The sequence below is a fragment of the Arachis hypogaea genome, chromosome 1 (genome assembly GCF_003086295.3).
Source record: "Arachis hypogaea cultivar Tifrunner chromosome 1, arahy.Tifrunner.gnm2.J5K5, whole genome shotgun sequence".
In the NCBI taxonomy this organism is placed as follows: Eukaryota; Viridiplantae; Streptophyta; class Magnoliopsida; order Fabales; family Fabaceae; genus Arachis; species Arachis hypogaea.
In genome coordinates this window covers 3,077,175-3,101,177 of record NC_092036.1, presented here as the reverse complement: position 1 = coordinate 3,101,177, position 24,003 = coordinate 3,077,175, and the positions used below count along the sequence as shown (strand labels likewise).

The 24,003-nt window shown below is 26.6% G+C and overlaps 2 protein-coding genes across 2 annotated transcripts; one reads left to right on the top strand and one right to left on the bottom strand.

The window, feature by feature from the left end:
* Positions 1-701: 701 nt before the first annotated feature.
* LOC112790462 (probable pectate lyase 1) lies at positions 702-5,276 on the bottom strand. Its single transcript, XM_025832882.3, has 6 exons — positions 4,985-5,276; positions 4,350-4,424; positions 2,694-3,336; positions 2,135-2,238; positions 1,899-2,037; positions 702-1,534 (listed from the first exon to the last, which is right to left on the bottom strand). The coding sequence occupies exons 1-6, from the start codon at positions 5,086-5,088 to the stop codon at positions 1,313-1,315; spliced, it is 1,287 nt and encodes a 428-aa protein (XP_025688667.1). The 5' UTR covers positions 5,089-5,276; the 3' UTR covers positions 702-1,312.
* A 16,982-nt stretch (positions 5,277-22,258) lies between these two features.
* LOC112711014 (probable aspartic protease At2g35615) lies at positions 22,259-23,359 on the top strand. Its single transcript, XM_025763541.1, has one exon. The coding sequence runs from the start codon at positions 22,259-22,261 to the stop codon at positions 23,357-23,359; it is 1,101 nt and encodes a 366-aa protein (XP_025619326.1).
* The last annotated feature ends 644 nt before the right edge of the window (positions 23,360-24,003 follow it).

Genomic DNA, 24,003 nt, shown 5'->3' with positions numbered 1-24,003 from the left:
AGTAAAATATAAAAATAATTATTAACGGAAATTTTGATAAAATCACAATTTAATAATTAAAAAATTATTGAAGAGTATTTTAAAAAAAATTAATTATTAACTTTTTAAAAAATTATTTTGATAAAAATACAATTTAATTAATAAAAAATAATTTATTAAAAGATATTTTAGTAAGTAAAATTTAATGACAAAAAAAAATTTATTAAAGAGTATTTTTGTAAAAAATAATTTATTTTTTTAAAAAAATAGATAAAGTTAATATTAGTTAATACAAAAAATTTAAAATAAATTAAAAAAAATATTTTAAAAAAAATATTATAAAAAAATATACATTTTATAAATAAAATAAAAGAAAGTGTCATATTTTAGTATATCTCAGAATAAGAAAGTGGAATTTTCTGTTAGTTCTTTGATCGATTTTTCCTATAATTTACCGATTATAATTAACTGACATTTATAGTAAATAAAACGAGTTTAATAACGAATTTTCAGTTGAAGCGACCGATTCCATTCGTTTTTCTGACTTTGGAGGGCGACAATGTTGGTAAAAAGAGTCATCGTCGTCATAATTAGAAAAAGAAAAGATAATGAAGGAGAGAGAGGCATGTGCTCCCACATGAACTAATTACACATGTTGGTAGCTAAAGAAACCAACACTACTGGCAGATACACAGTTTTAATTATACACACAACAACCATAATTGCATTACAAAAGGGCAAAGATTACTTCCATTAGAAAAATAAAAAAGGGTAACAAAAAGTTAACAAAACGAACAACCACTTCCATTGCTAATAACAATAATAATAAAAGTCTTTCCATAACTCAAATTTGACAATCAAACATTTGCATTGCTTGTGTAATTAAAAAAAAAAGAAACTCCATAAAACAGAGAAAAAAAATATATTGATATATCTCACTTAATTAAATCCTATATATAAAACTGAAATGACTTAACGGTATGTAAGGTGGAGACATGACTTGACATTTGGGAAAAATATGCATATGAATTTGTTGGGTAGGGGTTTGGTTGAAATAAGAAGGGAAGGAGGGACTAAAAAGAAAAAAGAAGAAAAGAAAAAGAAACAATGGACCACGCTTCTGCACCTACCCCTTGCATTGTTGTTTTCTTTTACTGGGAGCAAGTCGAGCAGCTGAGGTTGACCAACAACAATAGACACACAATGTGAAAACCATAACATATTGACATGTGTAATTAATGTACACTTGTCAAGATTTTCTTTGCATGATATATGGTAACAAAAATGAATAATAAAAATGAGAAAAAGGGTGTTTGTGTTTTGTTATTTTGTGCTAGCACCGACGGCCTCTTTTGCAGCCAAGTGCACCAGCATTAGAAGTCATGGAACCAACCATGGAAGATGATTTGGCACCTAAGCTTGAGGCTCTTGCATAGCTTGCTGAAGCTCCAGCACCTGATGGAGTGAAGTATGCACCATTCAGCAATAAATCTCCCTCTGATCTCCAATTCCAACCCTTCCATTGCGTTTCAGCTGTTTCCACTCTCTTTGTCACCTGACCCACCAAATTATTTCATTTCCTTTGCTCAATTTTATCATAACATCTTTAAATTTTGAACCAAAAAAAAAAAACTTTTTTTATATTTCCTTTTTTTTTTCAAAAATGCTTAATTTTATTTAATTTTATTATTAATATTTTTTTGTTCAAAATATTTTAAATAAAATTAATGTCTAAAAATAATTATTTTTACTAATGCATCAAAATTAAATTCTATTTTTATACCTTAAAATATCCTTTTAATTTAATTAGCAATTACCACCAAATTGAGTTTTGTGTTCACTCATTGGTATAAGTCTTAATTAGTTGAAGAAAAAATGAGTTTGGATAAGCACTTGGATTGGATTGTACTATTTTGTACCTCTTTAGCAAATGGGTTAGCTGGAGCATTGTATCTATTGCCCTGGCTGTTGATGGTGGGGTTAGCACTTCCACCAATTGCATACATCTCCCAATGAGTATAGTCATTGTTCACCACATGGAAATACCCATGTCTACATCTGCATCACCAATAATTGGGGGACTGGATTATTAGTGTTTAATGCTCCCCCACACATTAAAGTTTTATCTTATGTAAACACATTTATTCCGATTTACCTTGGCATTCTCTGGATGAGTCCTTCTCCAAAATGGTTATAGGCAATGGTCACCTGCATTTGCTTGTCTCTTGTGTATGAGTCACTGTGCCCTAACAGAATCACCTGAATTTACAAAATATCAGCATTCATTCAGCTATCATCATAACTCATGAGCCATCCAACAAGACAAACGAAAAAAGTGCATTCAATACTTCATTTCTTAGATCTGTTACATTTCCAATCATAACTGGTCTTATTTAACATTTATTAATTGTTGCGAAAATTAATAAATGATAAATAAGGCAAGTTTTGACTGTTTTTTTTTTGTCTCCCTAGCATTATCCTAAAATGATAATGAGAATAAATTCAGATTCATTTTGAACTTTAATAGATATTTAGTAATTTACAATTTGATTAGGTGAAGTTGATAATTAAGAGTCGTTAAATGATTTGACTAGTTTGACTTGACTAAACGACTCTCATTTATCAATTTCACGTTAAGTTAAAATGTACCCGAGTTTCCACCGTAATATTGTTGAATAATGCAGAGGAAAAGCAGGGTAAGAAAAAGAAAGTACCTCATTGTGGTGGGTGAGATGGTTGTTAGAAATAGTTATAGCAGTTGAGCCCATGACAGCATCAACAAGGCCATCAGCACAATGTGACAATGACTTATGATCAACCCAAATATGGCTTGATCCAAAAATGGAGATGGCATCCCCATCAGCCATGGTCCTCCACCCGAAATGGGTGGGGGAGCTTCTCACCATGGCATTCCCAGTAGGCCTGCAGTCATGGATATGGAGACCATGGATGATCACATTGGTAACATACTGAATTGTTATGCAACCTCCATTGGCAATGTGCACATTGGCTCCTCTTCCATCAATGGTCTTGAAGCTGTTCATAATCAGCTCCTGTTTCAGCTGGATCACCATGTCCCTTTTGAACACAATCCATAGTGGCCTGTCCTGGATCACCGCGTGCCGCAATGTCCCTGGCTTTGGGTTAACAGGGTCATCATCTCTAGGGTCAGTTACAACATAGAACTTTCCGTCGCGGCCACCGATCGCATTCCGCCCGAATCCAATGCCACAATCTGCTAGTCTCTTCCTGTTTTTCTGCCAATTCTGGTCGCAGCGCCAGCAATCATCGATTGGATTACCAGTTCCACAGGAGAAGAAACCTAGCTTCCTTCTCTCAGTGCTATTCTTCATTGCCCTGTTATGTTAAACAAACACATTTAAAGGACGTTAGATAAAAATTTAGTCAAATCAGTCAAATCATCCACTCTCAATTATCAACTACAGGTGAAGTCGACTGCACTGAATTCAATTGAGTTTCCACCCTAAATTAATTACTGTGTCTATTAATTTCACCTTTTTTTTTTTCAGGAAAAAAGTCTTAGTATTATTGTGATAATAAAATGTACTATTTTCTATAACGTTTTTTCCTACGAGTGAAATAGAGCCGTTAGAAACTACCAAGCCCCAAGTTTATAACGACCCATTTGGGATCTTAGATGTAGAGAATTAGAAAACAATGAGAAGAAAAAATTCTGTACTCGGTGAGTGATGATAACAGGAATCATTTCAAGTGTAACGACTAAATTCTTGGATTTTTCTAGGAATGGTAAACATAATATGCTTTTCTTTGTTTTCACATGGACCTTGTGATTTTATATGGTTTTTCAAGGCATGACTAATAACATTTTTAATGCTAAATTATGGCAAGAGTAAGAGCTGTACTTGTACCCGTAAGTACAGCGTATTTATAGGGAAAAAAGGATTATATGCAACGGATTAAGTTATAATAACACGCAAAAGAATTTTAAGCGTGAAACACGGATCTCAGAAAATGCATGTGATATGTGACCGACTAGTGAATGAGGGACAAGGGTAAATGGGTAAGAAACCCTAAAAATAGGAAAAATTTAATGATGTGAATTAAAAACCCTTTCGCTTTTGGCAAAACAAGGAAATTAATGTGACACAAGAAAAATAATGGGTCAGTTAGGGGTAGTGTGTGTGTGTTAGGTGTCATATCACACAAGAGAGAGTAGGGGCGGTTATGAATGGACCTAGAAATGACTACTATACCCTACTAGCACTAACACTCCATGCATTGCCCCATTTCTAAACCCATGTGATGATAAATTAAATCATTATTGGGTTTCTCTTTTTGTGTTAGCTATAAATTGATATTGGTGAAAAATGTAGAAAAAAGTGACCCACATCTGAACCATGGAAACCACCTCTTCCGGGTCAGTTACAGCAGCACGTTCATTTAATTCCTCCGCCTCTTTCACCCTGAAACAAAATGTTACAACACAAGATCTTAATCAATGCGGTGGATACATAATAACCAAAATAATAATAATAATAAATAATATACTACTAATTTGTGAACCATTACCGTGAAAATTCAGTTGAAGTCGGTTTCATGTGAAGTTGATACTTAATAACCTTTGAATGAAGATATAGTCAAATTATCTAATGACTCTCAGGTATCAATTTCAAGTGATTTTCCACCAACCATTACATGGTATTGACTAAATATATTTGAATGAATCGTTTCATAGTTTACAATATAAAGATGCTTTTGTAGAAGTAGACACCACAAATAATTCTCACTAGGTAGAAAGTTTATAATTTGAAGCACAGAACAATGAATTACCCCTCTCAACATTCTAATAGAAAAGAAAGAATTTTTTTAACATAAAATTGCAATGCTAGTGAATCCGTTATGTGAAGCAAATACATTTCCCAGTTCCCACTATGATTTGTGGCGTTTCAAAACCCAGACAATGTAGTTCAAGTATTCATAGAACAGAGAGAGAGAGAGAGAGAGAGAGTAGAAATGAATATACTTGAGGTCAGAGATCTGTGATGTGGCCATGGCTTCTCCAATGAGGAGCAGAAAGAGCAGCAACAAGCAAGCATTGAGAACCCATTTTGCAGAAGGAACCTCCATTGAAGAATTCCACTACCCACTCCTCTCTTTCACTCAGTGATGGTGTTATGAGACAATGCTGAAGCTAAAGAGTGAGAGAGAAAGAGAAGGGTTGAAGAGAAAGATAAAGAGAAAGTGCAGAAGAGAGAAGAAAAGAGAAGAATGGTGGAGTGGAGTCGGAAAACAGGTTCCAACATAAAGGCCCATTTATAGAACCAATGAAGACAAATGCTTTAACGCCAAATCTTGACGGCGTTAATCAACTGAACGTTTTCTTCGTTTGTATTCTACAGGATTTGGGGCCTGTGGGACCCGCCACTCAAACACCGTTAACTAACATCAACAAAGTCGTTGCTTTTGTTTGTTGCTTCTCATAACGCTTCTCCTTCTACCTTAACTGGCGCATTTATAATCTTCTATTAGTAACTTCAACATTTTGATGTGTAAGACTCAAGGTTTTGTAAACATAATCCATTATTAAACTCTTTTAATTAGTTTTATTGGTTTAAAGGTTTAATCAAAATAATATATAAAATTATAAATAAATACATACAAAAATGTAAATATGTTTAATTTTAATGTAAATTTAAAAAATAGACAAATTAATATTATTATTCATACTTTTAAAAAAATCATTATTAATTTAAAGCTATTCTAATAACAAAAATAAAAAAAAACCAATAAGAAGAATAATTCATCCAACAACAACAATAAGGATAATACTACAATGAAGAGCGTTTTTGAATAAAGAGTGAAAAATATTCTTTTAGAAGAGTAAAAATTAATTTTATATATATATAATTCATATATCTTTTATTAATTTAATGAGAATCTTTATTTTTAATCCAATTTTCCTCTTCACTGAAAAAATTTCCGGCAAATAAAAAATTGAAACATCCAACAAGAACACCAGTAGCCATTAACAAATTAAGAAGTGAAAACAAATTGGAAAAATGGAATCAAAGTAGTAAGCAAAGTGATGAATATGGTACAACACAACAAGAAGAGGATATTAGTCAATACTCAAGATATTGAAAAAATTAAGTAAAATCTATTAAATAGTTTATGGGGTATGTAGTACTCTTTTAGAACAGTTTAAAAGTAGCTTCTGAAGTATACATGCTACTCAATCAAGATAAAAAAGAAAAACAAAAGAGAGTCAATTAAGAAGAAGTACACAACAATGTATATTGGTTCGGTTAACAATGTTTATGTTGAATCCTCAATCAAATTGAGAGTTTTTCTATTTAAATAAATACTTACAAGATATTCTTTTCTAAAGTATTATTAAAGATAATATTGATTCAAATTACAACTCATTTAAAAAAATTTAGATAATACTTTCAAAAATCTTCATAAGCTAAACTTGGCTTGCTTATAATTTATAATTTATTACTTATAATAATAAGTTATTTTCTAAAAAATTTTGCTTCTCTATTTTACCTGAAACATATTTAAATAAAATACAAATATAAAACTATTATATAAACTGTTAATCCTTACACATGCGATTGAAATTGAAAGTGAGTGGAGTTAACTACAATTAGATTGAGCTAAACTCAAGCTCAACTTGCAAAATTTTTAGTCTAGTTTATGTTCATGACTCACTTTACTAATAATAGAACCTAATTTAAATTTGATTCAACCAAAATTCGCAATCTGTTCAAATAAATAACATAAACATAATATGTAAAATATGTGCTATGATATTTATTATTATAGTGGCTATAATAACTATATATGCAACTCTAACAATATTTAAAAATTATTACTAAAATTAGAATAATATCTTTTACTATTTAAAAATACTATTTAGTTTAACAAATAAAAATGAAAAATATTATCAACATATAAAAAAACATGACATTAATTTTAATAATATTTTTAAAATATTACTAAAATTATATATTTATTATACAATAACAACAAAGTCTTGTCCTATTAGGTGGGGTCAACTACATGGATCAAACGAGGCTATTGAACTCTATTATATATCATGTCTACATATAGACCGTTTACATGTAGGTCTTTCTCTATCTTTCACCCGTTATCCATCTTCCAACTCATCCACCATCCTGATTGGGTGCTCTATCGGTCTTCTTCTCACATGTCCAAATCACCTGAGACGCGATTCTACCATCTTTTCAACAATAGGTGCTATTCCAACTCTCTTTCTTATATATTCGTTCTTTATTCTATCCAATTGTGTATGACCACTCATCCATCTCAACATGTTCATCTCTGTCACACTTAACTTATGTTCATATTCCCTTTTGACCGCCCAACACTCTATACCATAAAGCATAGCTGACCTGATAGCAGTGCAATAGAATTTACCTTTAAGTTTTAAAGATACTTTTTTGTCACATATAAAATCAGATGCACTCTGCCATTTTGACCAACATACATGGATCCTATGATTTGATTACATCTTGTTCAATCCCTCCATTATCCTGTATGATACACCCAATATACTTAAAACTTTTAACTTTTCGTAGAATATTTTCTCCAATCTTTACCTCTGTATTAGGGGTTTTTTTTTTGCGACCGAACTTACATTTCATATATTCCGTCTTGCTACGACTTATGCGCAGACCATACACTTCTAGAGCTTCTCTCCATAAATCCAACTTCTTATTTAAGTCTTCCATTGATTCTTCTATAAGGATGATATCATCGACAAAAAATATGCACCATGACACAGGCTCTTGAATATGCTATGTGAATATTTTCAAGATTAATGTAAAAATTATGGACTTAAGGATAATCCTTAGTATAATCTTATACCAACAGAAAATTCTTCTGTCACACCACCTTGAGTTTTCACACTAGTTATAGTTCCATCATACATGTCTTTAATTGCACGAATATATGTAATCATTACTCCCTTTCTTTCCAAAACCTTCGATAAAACCTCCATTGGCAGTTTGGCACCATATCATACGCTTTTTTCCAAATTAATAAATATCATATATAGATCCATTTTATTACTACGATACATCTCTATCATCTTTTTTAACAGGTATGTAACTTCAGTGGTGGATCTGTTTAGCATAAAACTAAATTAGTTCTCTATTACTTGTATCTCTTGTCTCAGCTTCTATTCTATCACCTTTTTTCATAACTTTATGGTATGGCTCATGAACTTGATCTCTCTATAATTTTTGTAATTTTGTATATTCCATTATTCTTGTAAATATCACCAAGTTGCTATTTCTCTATTCATTTGACATTTTCTTTGACCTTAAAATCTCACTAAAAAATTTAATTAACTAACTGATATATTTTTCTTCAAGCCTTTCTAAACTTTAATCAAAATATTATCGGTGTATTACCTTACCATTTTATATATTTATATTATAACCATTATAATAATAAATACCATAAAATCCACTAATTTACAATTCTATATAAAAATATCAATTATAATTTATGTTTCTGTTAAAATCATATATAATTTTATATTTAAACATTCGTATATAAATATGTTCTTTTTTATCAAAAATAAAAATTCGTTACAAAAATAAATATTATAAGTCTTGATGAATTACAGAAAAATAAAAATTTAATTTAAAATTCATTAAAAATCAATTTAAATATTTATTTATATTAACAGAATTTATCTACTTATGTTCTAAAGACACATATTAAAATTATAAATTAAAAAAATTATTAAAAATATAAAAAAAATTAAAATTAAAATCTTTTATTAATAAGAAGTTATCCATATTCATAATGGTCTCCAAAATCCATTAACACTTGGAAAGAAAGTCACTGGCCGTGATTAGCGCGCACCTTGGACTTACGTTTCCGCGGAATATAATCAATCTCGCGAATATAATCAATAAAATAAAATAAGAAATATGATTTGTTTATTTAATTAATTTTTGTTTCTTAAGGTTGTCTTTATTCTTACGCGTTGTTGGTGCATACCGTTGCCGTGAAATCAGCAGGAAACTGTGATATCTGTGCTTTCTTTCTGTTTATCCAAAGATTGTACGGACCAGGCTCTCCGGGATCTTCCGTGGGTCCCACCTTTCCCTACCCTCCACTTTTATTCCTGCTCAAGTTTGTTAAATCATAATTTGTGTTAAATCAATTGTACAAGCCAATGTGATTTCATTTGGATTAATGTTCACTTTAATCTCTTTATCTGTAAGTAAACTATTTTAATCTTTATAAATTTTAATACATCAAAATAGTGCCTGTAAATACGAAATATAAGTTTAAACGTAAAATGTTATTTTAATCTTTAATATTAAATTAAATTTTAATTTTAGTTTTAACATTTAATGTTATATTTTAGATCTAAATATCATATTTAAAATGTCATATTAGTACTATCTTCTTATATCCGAAAAAAATTCTTAATTTTTTGTACTCTAGGTGATTTACTGTATATCATATAAACACATATCTAAATAATTTATATTAGTTTATTAAAAAAAAACCTACTAGTTGCTAATATCTTAGAATAAGGATCTTGGAAGTTATACATATATAGCAAACATTTGTACTTATTGTATTATGATCTGTTGGCAATCAAAATTTAGTCTAAGAAGAATTGAGGTAAGAATATCCAAATTTTTTATATTTACTTATTTAGTATTGATCTAAGTAGCTAAAATATTTTTATTTATATTTAAAATAGTTAAAATATTATTTTAAAATTTTAATTTTAATTTTTAACAATTATAAAGACTTAATATTATAATTATTTTATTATAGGCATAATATTTTAATCGCTACAAAAATTATTTTTGATGATTTAAAGATTAATTATTTTGATGGAACTAATTTTAAATGATGGCAAAATAAAATTATAGAAGTATTATATTTTTCTGGAATCAATTTAATCTTAGTTGATCCTAAGTCAGATAAAAATACTGAAAATTATGATTTAAGTTTGAAAGATTGAAAAATAAAAGATAAATTATGCAGATATACAATTTTAAGAGTATTAAATAATAATTTATATGATATTTATTGTCATTATGTTCAATTGTTCATGCTAAAATTATTTGGGATGTATTGATACAAAAATATATTTACGAAAAAAATGTAATAAAAATTTTTAGTTCATAATTTCACTGAATTTTAAATGGTAGAAGATAAAAGTACTTTTTTTCAACTTAATGAATTTACTAAATTTGTAGACGAACTTGCTAAGAAAAGAGATATTTTATCCGAAAGGTTTGCATCTCAAACTCATGTTGATAAATTGTCGAATTCATGGAAAGATTATAAAAATAATGAATTTGTAAGAGATCATAGGGCATATTTAAATAGAGGATAAAAAGAGAACGGTGGCTAATGAGCAATATAATAAAGAAGTATATGCTAAAGTTAATATTATTAAAATTGTGCACAAAAATTATCCGAATCGTGGAAATAAATTTCATAAGGTGATTAAATCTCATTTCAAGAAACAAGAATTTAACCCCCCAAAAGAAGAAAGGTGCTTATTTTATTTGTGATAGAAATAGACACTTTGCATTAACTCATAGAATGAAAAGGAATAATAATTAAAGAGATAGAAGCAATAGTAGAAGTGGAGAAACAAAGACAATCACAAACATAGCAAATCACAAAGATGATGAAGTCATAGTAGCAAATGATTTTCGAATACTATCTAGTGAAGAACTCCAAAAATTAGGTTGTGAACTCCGATGCCACAAAGTACATTTGTGCTAAAAATTAACTATTTTTCGAGTTTACTCCCATAAATAATAATGAAAAAAAAGTTATTTGCCTAGGAGATTTTAACAAAGTTTTAGGTAAAGGTAAGGTGTCAATGAAAATGACATCTCAAAAAATTCTTGTATTGTCTAATGTATTATAAGTTTCGAGTTATTTGGCTAAGGTTATGTTTCCTGATCTTAAGAAAAGAAAAATAGCTTCAAGAACATGTGATTTTGTATTTATTGAGTATGCTCAAAATAGTAGTGCATATAAATTTCTTGTTATTAAAAGTGATATACTTGAATATAATACTATAATTGAATCTTGTAATGCATCTTTTTTAAAAAATATATAGTTTAAATTTTAGAGTAAAATTCTACCGTGACCCTTAATCGTTGTTCAAAATAATAATTCACTCTTCATTGATTTAAAAATGACAATGCGATCCCTAACTATTAATTCTGTCGGACTTTTCTGGTCCTTTTATTAAACTCTCCATCCAGAATTAATGGATCTTATTTATGTATAGTGTTAACTTATTATGTGTTAAAGAACTATTTCAATGAACAAAACTTCTTCTATCATGTCAACAATACATTATAATAAAGTAGGACAAGTAAACCTTTAAAAAAAAATTAACGTGACAATTAAACTCTTAACTAATTATAAATATAAACATATAAATTCATAATAAATTTTAAAGTAGGACAAGTAACCATAATTTTCAATAATATATTATATCTGTTGTACTGGTTGCTGGCCTTGATTGGTAGTAGCCTCAGTTTCTTACTCCTCTTTCTCCTTTTTTTTTCTCTGCAAAAGTCCTTATATGAGTGGAGTAAAAGTTAACTCATCAAGTTCAATTTCCTTTAATTTATCATTCTCTTCTTGATCTCTAATACAGATTTTATGTCCCAATCTTTATAATATTTATCTATTAATTTTGTGAACGTGATCTTATCAGACTTTAAACTTCTCTCACTCATCTCATTTACAAGCTTCCTTCTAATCGCAGATATTACAAAGGCCATTGATTAGCGCATTGTATGTGATCAAGTTTGACCTAATGCTCTAATTGATCATTATCTGAAAATTTTTCAAGACCAAATCAATTTTTTATATTTGTATTTCTCATCAATCAAAATGATGAAAATAACACCATTCGAGATCAACTCTTTCTTGCACATTTCATCTAACCAAATTCCTAAAACCTAAGAAAAAAAAAATAAGGAACTGAGATTACTACCAAGACCAACAACTAGTGTAATAGCAGGTACACCGACTTATTAAAATTTAGAAATATTTATCCTACTTTATGGTGTATTATGAATTTATGTGTCTATGTTTATAATTAGTTACATGTTTAAATATCTTATAAAATTTTTCACAAAAATTTACTTATTCTATTTTACTGTAAAATATTGCTAACACAATATGAGGTGTTTTGTCCTTTAAAATTATTTCTTGACATATAATCAATTAATATTATACGTAAGTAAAATTTGTTAACTTTAAACAAAAAGTTTAACAAAAAAATAAAAAAATCTAACGAAATTAATAGTTAAAAGTTGCATTGTCATGTTTTAATCGATGAAGAACAAATTATTATTTCGAACAATAGTTAAAAATCGAGGTGAGTTTTTTCTCTAACTTTTAATATTGTTACTACTGAATTAAATTATATACGTCGTGAAAAAAGTAATTATAACCTTAAAACTTTTGTGTCACTAAAAACCTTAAATACAATATATAATCATTTAATTTAAACGCTAAAAACCAACCGCAATCTTTTTCATATGTATGTTATGTACAAGTCTACAAAGAGAGTAAATCAATCGGTGTCTTATATTTCATTTCAAGTTTTCAACGCTCAAAAGCATGAAATTCAACGCTCAAAAGTTGAAATCAACTTCTTTATAGGCGTAACTTCTCACATCTAATCTAGATTTGTTCCAAATAAATTAAAAAACATTAACGAGAGGTTATGTATGTGGCTTTTTTTTAATTTATTTTCATGAAAAACAAAAACAAAAAACAGTAAATACGAAGTCTTCACAAGTGTTAGTAGCAAAAACAGGACAGAATCCTTTTTTTCAATTTCACTCTTTCTGATAGAAAAAATCAGGAAAAAAATATGCCTCCATCATTGGACTTTGAAGTATTAGAATCCCTTAATTTGTAATTGATTTGATTTAATTTTATAAACTTATCATGTTAATCACCAGTTAGAATTATCATGTATATTTTGTGGTATCACATTAGCAAACTCTGACATCAGTTTAAAAAATAACGAAATAACTAATATGATTAATTTAAAAATTTTGAATAAATTTAATTTAAAAAATCTTTCAATAACTAATTTAAAAAATAAATGATTTTTCAGAAACAAATTTAACTATTTACTCATTTTTAATATTTATTATTTTCATTTGTTAAGGAAAACATGAAAATAAGAATATAAAATAAAATTCTATTGTTTTTCCCTTTCTTTTTTCATCAAGTTTTGTAAATATAAGACTAGAGTCTCTACTACATGCTTGCAGAGTGAAGAAGAATAAAAAGAAAAACAAGAAAAGAAGTACTATGCACAATATACATTCAACCTTTTCTTCTTTTTTTTTTTCTTTTGGGTTTGGACATGAGAACTTTTCTATTATAATAAAAGTTTCGTAATGGGCCAATTGGATTGTTCACATATAATTGTCTCGCCCAAAAATGTTAAGGCACAATTTTGGTCTAAGTCATATAATTTTGAGCGAATGTAACTTTATTCTTCAAGAGTCCAGGAAAAAAAAGGCGAGACGGGACCATAAAGTACGTTTGTGGTGTTTGGTCTCGAAAATAGTGTTTGAAAATTATTAGTTTTTGGAAGAAAAAAAAAGAAAATTATTAGTTTACTCTCTGACTGGTAAAAATTTTTTTTACAGAAAGTACTAAATTAGAAAATAATATTCTTATGAAGGTGAAAATCCATTTTTTTTCAAGAAAAGATTAGTATAATGAATTGTATTTGACCGATGCTAACGAAAATAACATAGCAGCCCTAGTGATCGCGAATGTGGCATTGGTCAATGAATACTTACATCATAAGTGACTAAGTGAGGCTTTGAGGGACATTGATATTGTTTCTTATAATGGAAAAAACCGTACGTCGTCGTCTGAATTATATATATATACTCCTTTGTCCTTTCACTCTTACGTCAAATTCTAAATAATTACGGTGTGGCTGCTATGCTAACTAGCTGAAACTTTCCTTGCATTGACTTGACTTGTACTTCTCTGTATTAACTGATAGTGAATAGTTGATATAACATTTATTTATTGTGTAATGATTTAGACACCAGTTTTATGATACATCCAACTTTTTTTTGTAACGGAATCTAATTAAATTGCCCTAAATTCAATAAAATTTATTCATACAATATGCGTTTAAATGATGATTTTTTTTTGTATTTTTTTATACATATTCTTTTCTTTAGAAAAGAAATGATAATGATGTTACGTTTTATTTTTGTTTTTTTTTTTCATCTTTCTCATAAAAAATTACAATTATTTATTTTTTTAACTTTTTCTTATTTTATTTCTCTTAAGAGAATAAAATAAAAAAATTATGAAAAAATAAAATAAAAAAATAAAAAAAAGAAGCAGCAGCAAAAAAATAAAAAGAAAAAAATTTTTAAATTATGTATAATTTATCAAAAAAAATAATATCAAAATTTCTTAACAATAATACATAAATTTATTGGTTTTGACACTGAAATTTTGTTACAAAAATTTCTTCTATAATACTGTATTTTTTTTTTCTTTTTATTCTTCTTTTTTTTTTTCTGTTACCGGGATGGATTTAAGGGGGCAAGTAGTAGTCTTGGCCCCCAACAAATTTTAAAAGCTCATATACTGTTATAATAGATATTTTGTATAGAATAAAATTTAATAATGTAGTGATAGTAAAAAGAGTTATTATTCTTGTTAATGAATTATAGTTTAAAAGGCATAGTCTCTCCATACTCAATTAAGAGGTCGCGAGTTCGAATCTCTCTATTTTTGGTAAAAAAAAAAGAGTTATTATTCTTTATATAATAGGGTTTAAACTTTTCTACATATATTTATATTATTTGTATTTTTTATTTAATTCAGATTTTTATACATTTTTTTCTTCAGATTAATTTTAACATTTATAATTATATAAAAATATTTTAATATTGATTATAATAATTTTTTTCTAATTTTATTTAGTTGTTTTTTTATTCCTTTTTAATTATTTTTACCTTATTATTATATAAAAATACTTTAATATATTTTAAATTCACGTAACAAAATTATTAGTGCAATTAACTTATATTATTTTATGTCATATTTTTTAATGATATAAAACATAAAAATATAACTTACCATCACATAAATACTTAACAAAGTAAATTAATTAACAAAATATTTAAAAATATATAATTTTATATTTTATTAGATATAAAACCATAAAAAAATTATAAAAACTGAGATAATTTTTTTATTTGATAAGTATTTACTAATTTTTTAAATTAAAAAATAATTATAGTTATATTTATTATCAAATATATAGCATTATATTTGATTATACAATATTTTAATTTTCGGCCCTTCCACTCTTAGATTTCTGGATCCGTCCCTGTCTGTTACTCTTATTTCTTTTTTTAAGAGCATTACTTCTTATATTTGACTTAAATGAACACGTATGTACTGTATTGTAATCTTATTTAGTTGAATAAATGTATGTTTCTTTTCTTCCTATTGATTTTGTAACATTTTGTGTTTCTTCTTCTTCTTTATTTAATTTTTTTTTTAAATAAAACAAGAAGAATGATGAGAAAGTAAAACAAGAAGGAAAAGATGAAAAAAAAAGAAGAAGAAGAAAGAGGAGTTTTGTGTTATTATTAAGTAATTTCGGTGCATTCTATATTTAAATTAGGTGCATTCTAGTTTGAACTTGTTTTGAACTGAATTTGTTTGTGTGTCATAAATTTCGGTACAATTTGAATTTAAACTGTTATACATATAAAAAGAAGACGATGATGATGATAACAACGATAACGATAACAATGATAATAATAATAATGGAGGAGAAGGAGGAAAAGGAAAGAGGAGATCGAAGCAATTCAAATGAAAAAAGAAAATAGAAGTAGTGGAGAGGAGGAGAAATGCGAAACACCACCATGTGATGTCATGTGAAAGACGGTTATAATAACTTAGTTGGCTTGATTGAATTTTTTGCTTGGTTGTAGAATTTTATTCTTTAGATAAATATTCTAAAAATCAAATTAGGGATTGAGCTACTCTAGTTATTAGTTTATTAGAAGTATAATTAGTTTTATTGAAATTTAATAAAAAAATCAAACAATAATAAAATAATATATAAAATTACAAATAAATACACAAAAATATTGATATATTTTAATGTAAATCCTTAAAAATACACAAATCTAAAATAACACTGATCTCATGTGAGTATACAAACATGCAACACAACAACAAAATTAAATAAATTAGTAATTCAATTAAGAGTCACAACACTAATCATTATTAAAATTTACTGAATTTACTGTTCCAACAACTACAAACTAAATTCAACAACAATAACCTTAAAAAACCTCAACAATAATATAATAAAGAAGAAAGAGAGGAATAAAAAATGTTTGTCCAAAATGAGAGGAGAGAACAAGAGCGAAAAAAATATGAACGAGCATACACCACAAAAAAAATTATTATTCGATACCGTCAGATTTATTGGCGAAATTTTTTTTAAAAAATTGTCGATAATCTATTTATCAATAAATTTAGTAGCAAAATAAATATAGCAATATAAACTTTGCTAATAATTATTTATTGACAAATTTTTTTATCAACAAATTTAACGATGAATATTAACTTATAATTGACGAAATTTTAGAATACAAACATGCAACACAACAACAAAATTAAATAAATTAGTAATTTAGTAATTCAATTAAGAGTCACAACACTGATCATTATTAAAATGTAGTGAATTTAGTAATTCAACTTTTTTTTTTTGCTCAAACATATTAAAAAATTAGGCGGTTCAAAAAATTGGGAAAAATTGTAAATTTGGTCTTCTTTAAAAACACTTATAATTTGTAACAATAATTTTACCAAGCTTGAATAATTTGATTTTTTAAAAAATGGTTAGTATTAATCATCATAACTCAATTTTCAATTCCCCTAATGATTATTAAATATATTATAAAGAATAATTAATCTCTCATTTATAAGATAGTTGATTAAAAATTATCTTATATATATATATATATTGTCATTTCACCGAGCAAACATGGAGAAGGCCTGTGTTTGAGAGACACTAAGAAATATAAAGGTGTATTTAATTTATATTTATATTTTTTGTTTTTATTTTTAGTATTTTTATTTTTTAAATTTAAATAAAATGAAAATAAAAGATAAAAATAAAAAATAAATTTTATTATTTTTATTTTTTTTTTACAAAATTTATAAAATAAAAAATATTAAAAATAAAAATACAAATCAAAGTCACTCTAATATTTTAGAGTGATAAATTTATAGATGAATATTATAATATTTAAAAAATGGTGTTTATTTACTAAAAGGAATTAAAAATTAATATTTAATTTAAAAAATATAAAAATAAATTATTTTAAAAATTTAAAAATTATCACAAAAAATAAATTAAACAAAAATTAGATAACAATTAATAGACACTATAGAATTGGCCAAAATAATAATGCTAGACATTTAGGTAGCGTTTGGTGGAGAGACAGATACTGAAAGACAGAGACTAAGAGACAGAGACTGAAATAAGTTTTAGTATTCTGTTTGGTGTTAAGTGAGAGACAAAATTTGAAACAAGAATAAAACTCTAATTTAATTTGCACAAAGGATAAAATTGAAACTAATTAATTAAAATGAGAGTATTTTAGGTATAAAATGTTATTAAAGTTTCAGTTTCTGTTTCTAAAAATATCAGTCCCCTGTGTCCCTACATTTTGGAGGCACTGAAATACTGAAATTTTGGAGACAGAGACAGAAATTTTAGTACTAGTCTCTGAGCCAACAAACATAATACTGTGTCTCAGTCTCTCAGTCTCTGTTCCAGTACTACAAAACAAACACTACCTTAGGAACGTGAAGGAGTCAAAGATTAATGACCTAATTAATTAATTATAGGTTCCCATTTATTACATTTCAAATATAATAATGAACTAATATAAAAATTACGATATTTGATGTTGACAGAATGACTTTTTTGGGTGGGTGGTTATCTATACAGGACTACGCATACAAAGAGTTCAAAGGTATATCCTAATCCGTACAGGATCATCAATATATTCCACTATTACTTAAACTTTTGTATATACATAATTAGATATTTTCTGTATGAAAACAAGAGAAACTTTTGCGGCAACAATATTTAATATTTTTATTATTATTTGATACAAAAGTACAGAGAATTAATAAAATATTTGTATAATATATATAATAGAGGTTTAAAGAGTATTAGAGATATAATAATTAGTATTATTTTTTTATTAGTGTAGACTTTTAGAATAAGTGGTATTATGACATAATATTTGTTAGAATATAATCAAGATCAATTAGAATCAATTAGTATTATTTAATATATCTGAAACAAGAGAGGAGAAATGATTTGTGTGTTTATTCAAAGTTGTCTGGAATAATACAATATAAAAAGATATTTATAGGGGCTAATAGAATCTATTCTATAATAAATATTCAGATATATTAAATAATGCTAATTGATTCTAATTGATATTGATTTTATTCTAACAGTATTAAAGTTTTAGATCCAAAAGATCAAGAGTTTAATCTTTGGTAAACCCCAAAATCAGCTTAAACTTTTGGGATAAGTAGTTTTATGATATGAGATTAAACTTTTGAAATAAGGGCTTGTTTGGGTGAGCTTCTAAAGAAAAGATCTTTTTTTAAAAGATCTTATAGAGAAGTAAAAGTAATTTTATGTTTGAATATCTCATGTAAAAAGGTCTTTTTATCTATCAATTATGTTTGGGTATAACAATATAAAAGTACTTTTTTGTTTATTTATTACATGAAAAACATCTTTTTTTTTTAAGAAAAAAAGATCTTTTAAAAGAAGATGTAAATTACAGCTTCTCAAAAAAGATCTTTTTTTATTTTACTAGTACTTTTACTTTTACTACTAGAAATTTACCAAACACGTTAAAAAATAAAAAAAGATCTTTTTTCATTAAAAAAATATCTTTTTTTAACAAAATAATGGCGCCCAAACATGCACTAAGTGATTTTATGATATGAGATGTTTATTATCCCTAATATCCGGATAGTTATTCTGAATATTATGGGTGATGTTCATTTTGTAACTTATATAATCTATTGTACACATTGTACAAATATTTTATTAACTTTCTAAGAGGACTCTTATTTGATTAATATAAATATTAAATTATTTTTCATAAATAAATTTTATTAATTTACGTATACTAATTTTAAAAAATGTGATGAATATAAATTATATTGATTTATATGTATAAAATTTTGATAAATATAAATTATATATTTTTATGTATAAAATAATTATAAATAAATATATATATATAAATTATTATTGATTAATTATTGATAAAAAAATAACAATAGATCATATAATATCATTATTCATTTATTCTAGAAACAATATAGAGTATGAATTTATTAAAACTCAGATATCAATAATGAAGTCCTATGTTGCAGTATAATAATTAACAAGGATCACGAGATCACGAGTGGTTATTTCATCAATGGACCAAAAATTATATTTAAAGAAACAAGTAGTGATTAGTAAAATAAATCTTTATAAAAGAAAAACATGTTACCAAAGTTATTCTTGTAAAAGAAAATTGTTTCTGATGTGTCCAAATTAAAAGGCAACTCAATTTGCAAATTCTTATGTTTAGTTTTGAGAATAGAATAAAATAAGATATTGAAAATAAGAGATAAAAAATAAAAATATAAAATATAATATTTTTATATTTTATTTAATAATAAATTAAAATAATTATAAAAATTTAATTTTTTTATTTTTTAAAAATTTAAAAAGAAAAATATAATTATAAAAAATTAACAAAAATAATAAAATAAAAAATAAATTGTGTCTTTTATTAATATCTTTATATTTTTTTCTATCAAAATAAATATAAAATATACTAATTTAATATTTTTAAACACAATATTTTTATTTATATCTTATTTATTAAATACGATTTTATATCTCAATATTTCTCTCTTACTGTCTCAATATCTATGCTTGTAAATAAACCTAACCTAAGAAAATTATCTATCCAAGCTCATATTGATGTTAACAAAACTATGCCCTGTTTAGTTGAACATTCAAGTGAATCAAGTCTTTTTAGGTATATGAAGCAACTTTTCAATTTTCACATGGTTAATTTTATTTTTAATCGCATATGCAGTGATAAATCTAAAAAATTTTGTCACTAAGATAAAAAAATATATAATATGATAATTATTTTTATAATTATATTTAATTATTATAAAATATAATTAATTTTTAAATTAACTAATTAATAAATTAAAATATTAAAATAATAATTTAAATAACAGATAAAAATACATAATAATATAATTATAAATAATTGCAGAACATTGAATAAACTAAAAAGGTACGACAAAATAAAAATCAACCTTTAATTAAATTAAAAAAATTAAAACACCAAACACTAAACTCTGAAGAGGTTGCAACTTGCAAAATACTAAACACTATAACACTAACAATAGTCTGTTAACAATTTAACATTACAAAATCAAAATCAAAATCAATATATAAAACAAAATAAGAAGTCGTTGATAAAAGTAATAATAAAAGAATTTCGTTATAGAACCAATGAAATATTTGTAATACTTCCTCGCTGTGAAATCATTAGTCTATATACGCACTACTAATTAAAGGACTTCTGCTTTAGCTATAATTTCTTCTTATTTGTAGTAAAGACAGGTAATCACTAATCACACGAATAAAAAAAACATGCAATAAAATATAAGAGTTTAATTTCCCCCATATACATAAATTAACTTTCACTTTATAAGAGTTTAATTATTTTTTATTAAATAATTAATATAATATTTTATAATATAGTGTAATCTTTTAATCTTTTTTTTTTCATTTATGTATGGACATTGTGACCAAGAGAATAAATAATGAGTGGGATGAAATTCATTTATACTATAAGGACAAATAAATTTTTTTTTTACTATGCAATAAGTGAAAGTTTTTAAAAAGTCAGTGAGGACACTTGCCCTCAAAATGTACTACTTAAATCTGTCCCTGCGCATATGATGATCGTTTACTATAAGTAATTTAATGAATTTACAACTATGTAAAGATAGTTTCAGATAAATAAGAGTGTTAACTTTTAATTAGTAAACATTAATAAAACTTTTACTATTATAAAATTATTTTTTAATTTTTATTTTTTGGACCATAGAACATTTAAGATTTAGAATCTAAAATTAAAATAAAAATAATTTTACGATAAAAAATTTATTTTCTAATTGAATTTGAGTAATATCTCTAATTAATTAATCTTTAAAAAATTTTCAGTCAGACACAGTTCTCAACAAAATTTAATTATTAAATTAATTTTTAAATTTTTGTTTCATTAGATAAATTAATCTTCATCTATAGAAAGAAACTAATAAAAAATTTAAAAATACTTAGATACTATTATATTTTTATTAAATAAGAATTGGGATTAATTTATCTTATTTTTTATCAAAATTTAATGTGAGAATGATTTGTTTAATAACATAAAATGTTAAAGACCGAATTGGTTATTGAAATTTGCATAAAATTAAATTTCCTGCTAAAAAATTACAGATTTAGTTAATATTTTGTTAAAAATATAAAAAAATTTTAAGTTTTTAATACATTTGTTTCGGATTCATTAAATAAAAATATTTAAAATTTTCTATTAATAATAAACCAATAATATTAGGAAACAAAATTTTAAAATTTGTCTTATTGAAAATAAGTTCTTGCTAATTTCTTTTTGTTACTAAACATTTATGATAACAAATTTATCATGTGTTTTAAGATATGTGTTAGTTAAATCCAAAAAAATTATGCTATGGAGCTAATAGAATATTTATATAATGTATACACTAGGCTATTTATTTGATCAATATGAGTTAAAAAATGAACATTAAAGATAAAATATTATTAATTTCTCAAACACAATATACTCATACTGTTCAGAATAACCATCCGGATACCAGAAATAATAAACATCTAATATCCTACTAAATCGAACATCTCTAAATCCCTATTGTACACATTGTATAGATACTTCATTGACTCCTTATACTTACTTATCCAAAAATTATTGGGTGCCCATTTGAAAATTTATTGCGCGCTCTGTCTCTCTATAAAAGGAGACAAATTAAATGGTGTTGATAACTTTGCAACAAGAAACGAATCAAGAGTAAGCGCATGGCTTCCACCACCACTTTCTTCCTTTACCTCATCTTTCTCTTATGCTCAACTTTGAACTTCATCCCCTTAGAAGCACCTCCTCCAGATTTCTCAACAAAAGTAACATACGACCCTGACTCAGATCTATACATAGCTTCCTATTCCATTGGCACACCACCACAAAATGTCCTTGCCTTTGTTGACACAGCAAGTGACGTCATATGGACCAATTCCAAAACAGCATTCAAATCCGCAAGCTCCACCACTTACGGCGCTCTGCCATGTGACGACAAAAGCTTTTGTCAGAAACTAAATCAGAGAACTTGCAAGATTCGTAGTAATCAAAATTGCACCTATAAGATCAAATACTCCGATCAAGCATCAACATCGGGTGTGATTTCGCAAGACAAATTCTCCTTTGATGCAAAGGTCGACGTGGGGATCTTAAAGTTCGGTTACGCTACGGATACAAGCCCTAATTATTTCGAAGGGAAGGACATCAATGGTTGTTTGGGACTAAGCGGTATTACCCCTTTCTCCTTCATCTCTCAATTAGGTATCAAAAAGTTTTCTCACTGCTTCGTTAAAACAAGCTCTAAAAGTACTACAATGTATTTTGGTTCGAAAGCCGTTATAACTGCAAAAGACTCAATACCATTGGTAGACACCAAATACTACTATGTCAAACTTAATGGAATCAGTGTGGGGAACACAATAGTCAACTTGACAAATCAACCTGGAAGAATTTATGTTGACACTGGTGCTACTTACTCGCGGCTTAAAAAAGCGGTGTATGATCCTTTTCTGAAATCGATAAAAGAAGAGGTGGTTAAGCCTGCTGCAAAGAGTCCACACGATTTCCTCGAGTTCTGTTTTAAGGCGACTAAAGCAGAGGTGGAAAACTTGCCAAAGGTGACGTTTCAGTTCGCCGATAACAAAGTAAATGTTAGTTTTGTGAACGGTGTTACTTATTTGGAATTTGATGGCGGAGTTTGGTGTCTTGCCATTATACGATCGACTGATAATGAGTCGCTGTTGGGGAACTTTCAATTGGCTAACCTCAATGTTGGATATGATATCGGAGGGAAACTGATTTCCTTTACCAATATGAACTGTTAGATGAAAATTCCGATGCACTCGACTTCATTTAAAGTTGATAGCCGAGAGTCGTTAAATGAAAATTTAGTCAAATAAATTAAATTGTCTAATGACTCTTAGTTATTAACTTTACGTAAAGTCAACTGCACCCGAGTTTTCATCTTTATAGTAACTATGGTGATTATCAAATATTTTTAAAATTAAAGTTATATTTTGATAATATTTTTTAGCAACACCTTTAAAAAGCGTTGTTAAATAATAAAAAAATATTACTAAAATTTTAACAATATTTTTTTTAAAATACCATAGCTACTTTAAGGAGAGTAGCATACAATATGATAGTATGTAGATCTATAAGAGGATGAAATAATAAAGGAAGTGAACGTATGCTTCTCGTGTATCATACTATATATAGGTAGAAGACGACGTTCATCTTTCTAGTGTATAATATTGCCTTCTTTGAAGTTTTGAAGTATATGTGTAATGTGTTGTTCTAATATAAAGGTATCTGCTACCATGCACTTTTTTTTTAACTTTCCAACAAAAGGTAATATTTGAAGCACCGAAAAACGAGTATCATGCATTAGGAACAATAATAATAATTTGCCTCTACAATCTCCTATTTTTATTTGAGATATTGAAAATTGTTTCGGTCATTAAATTAG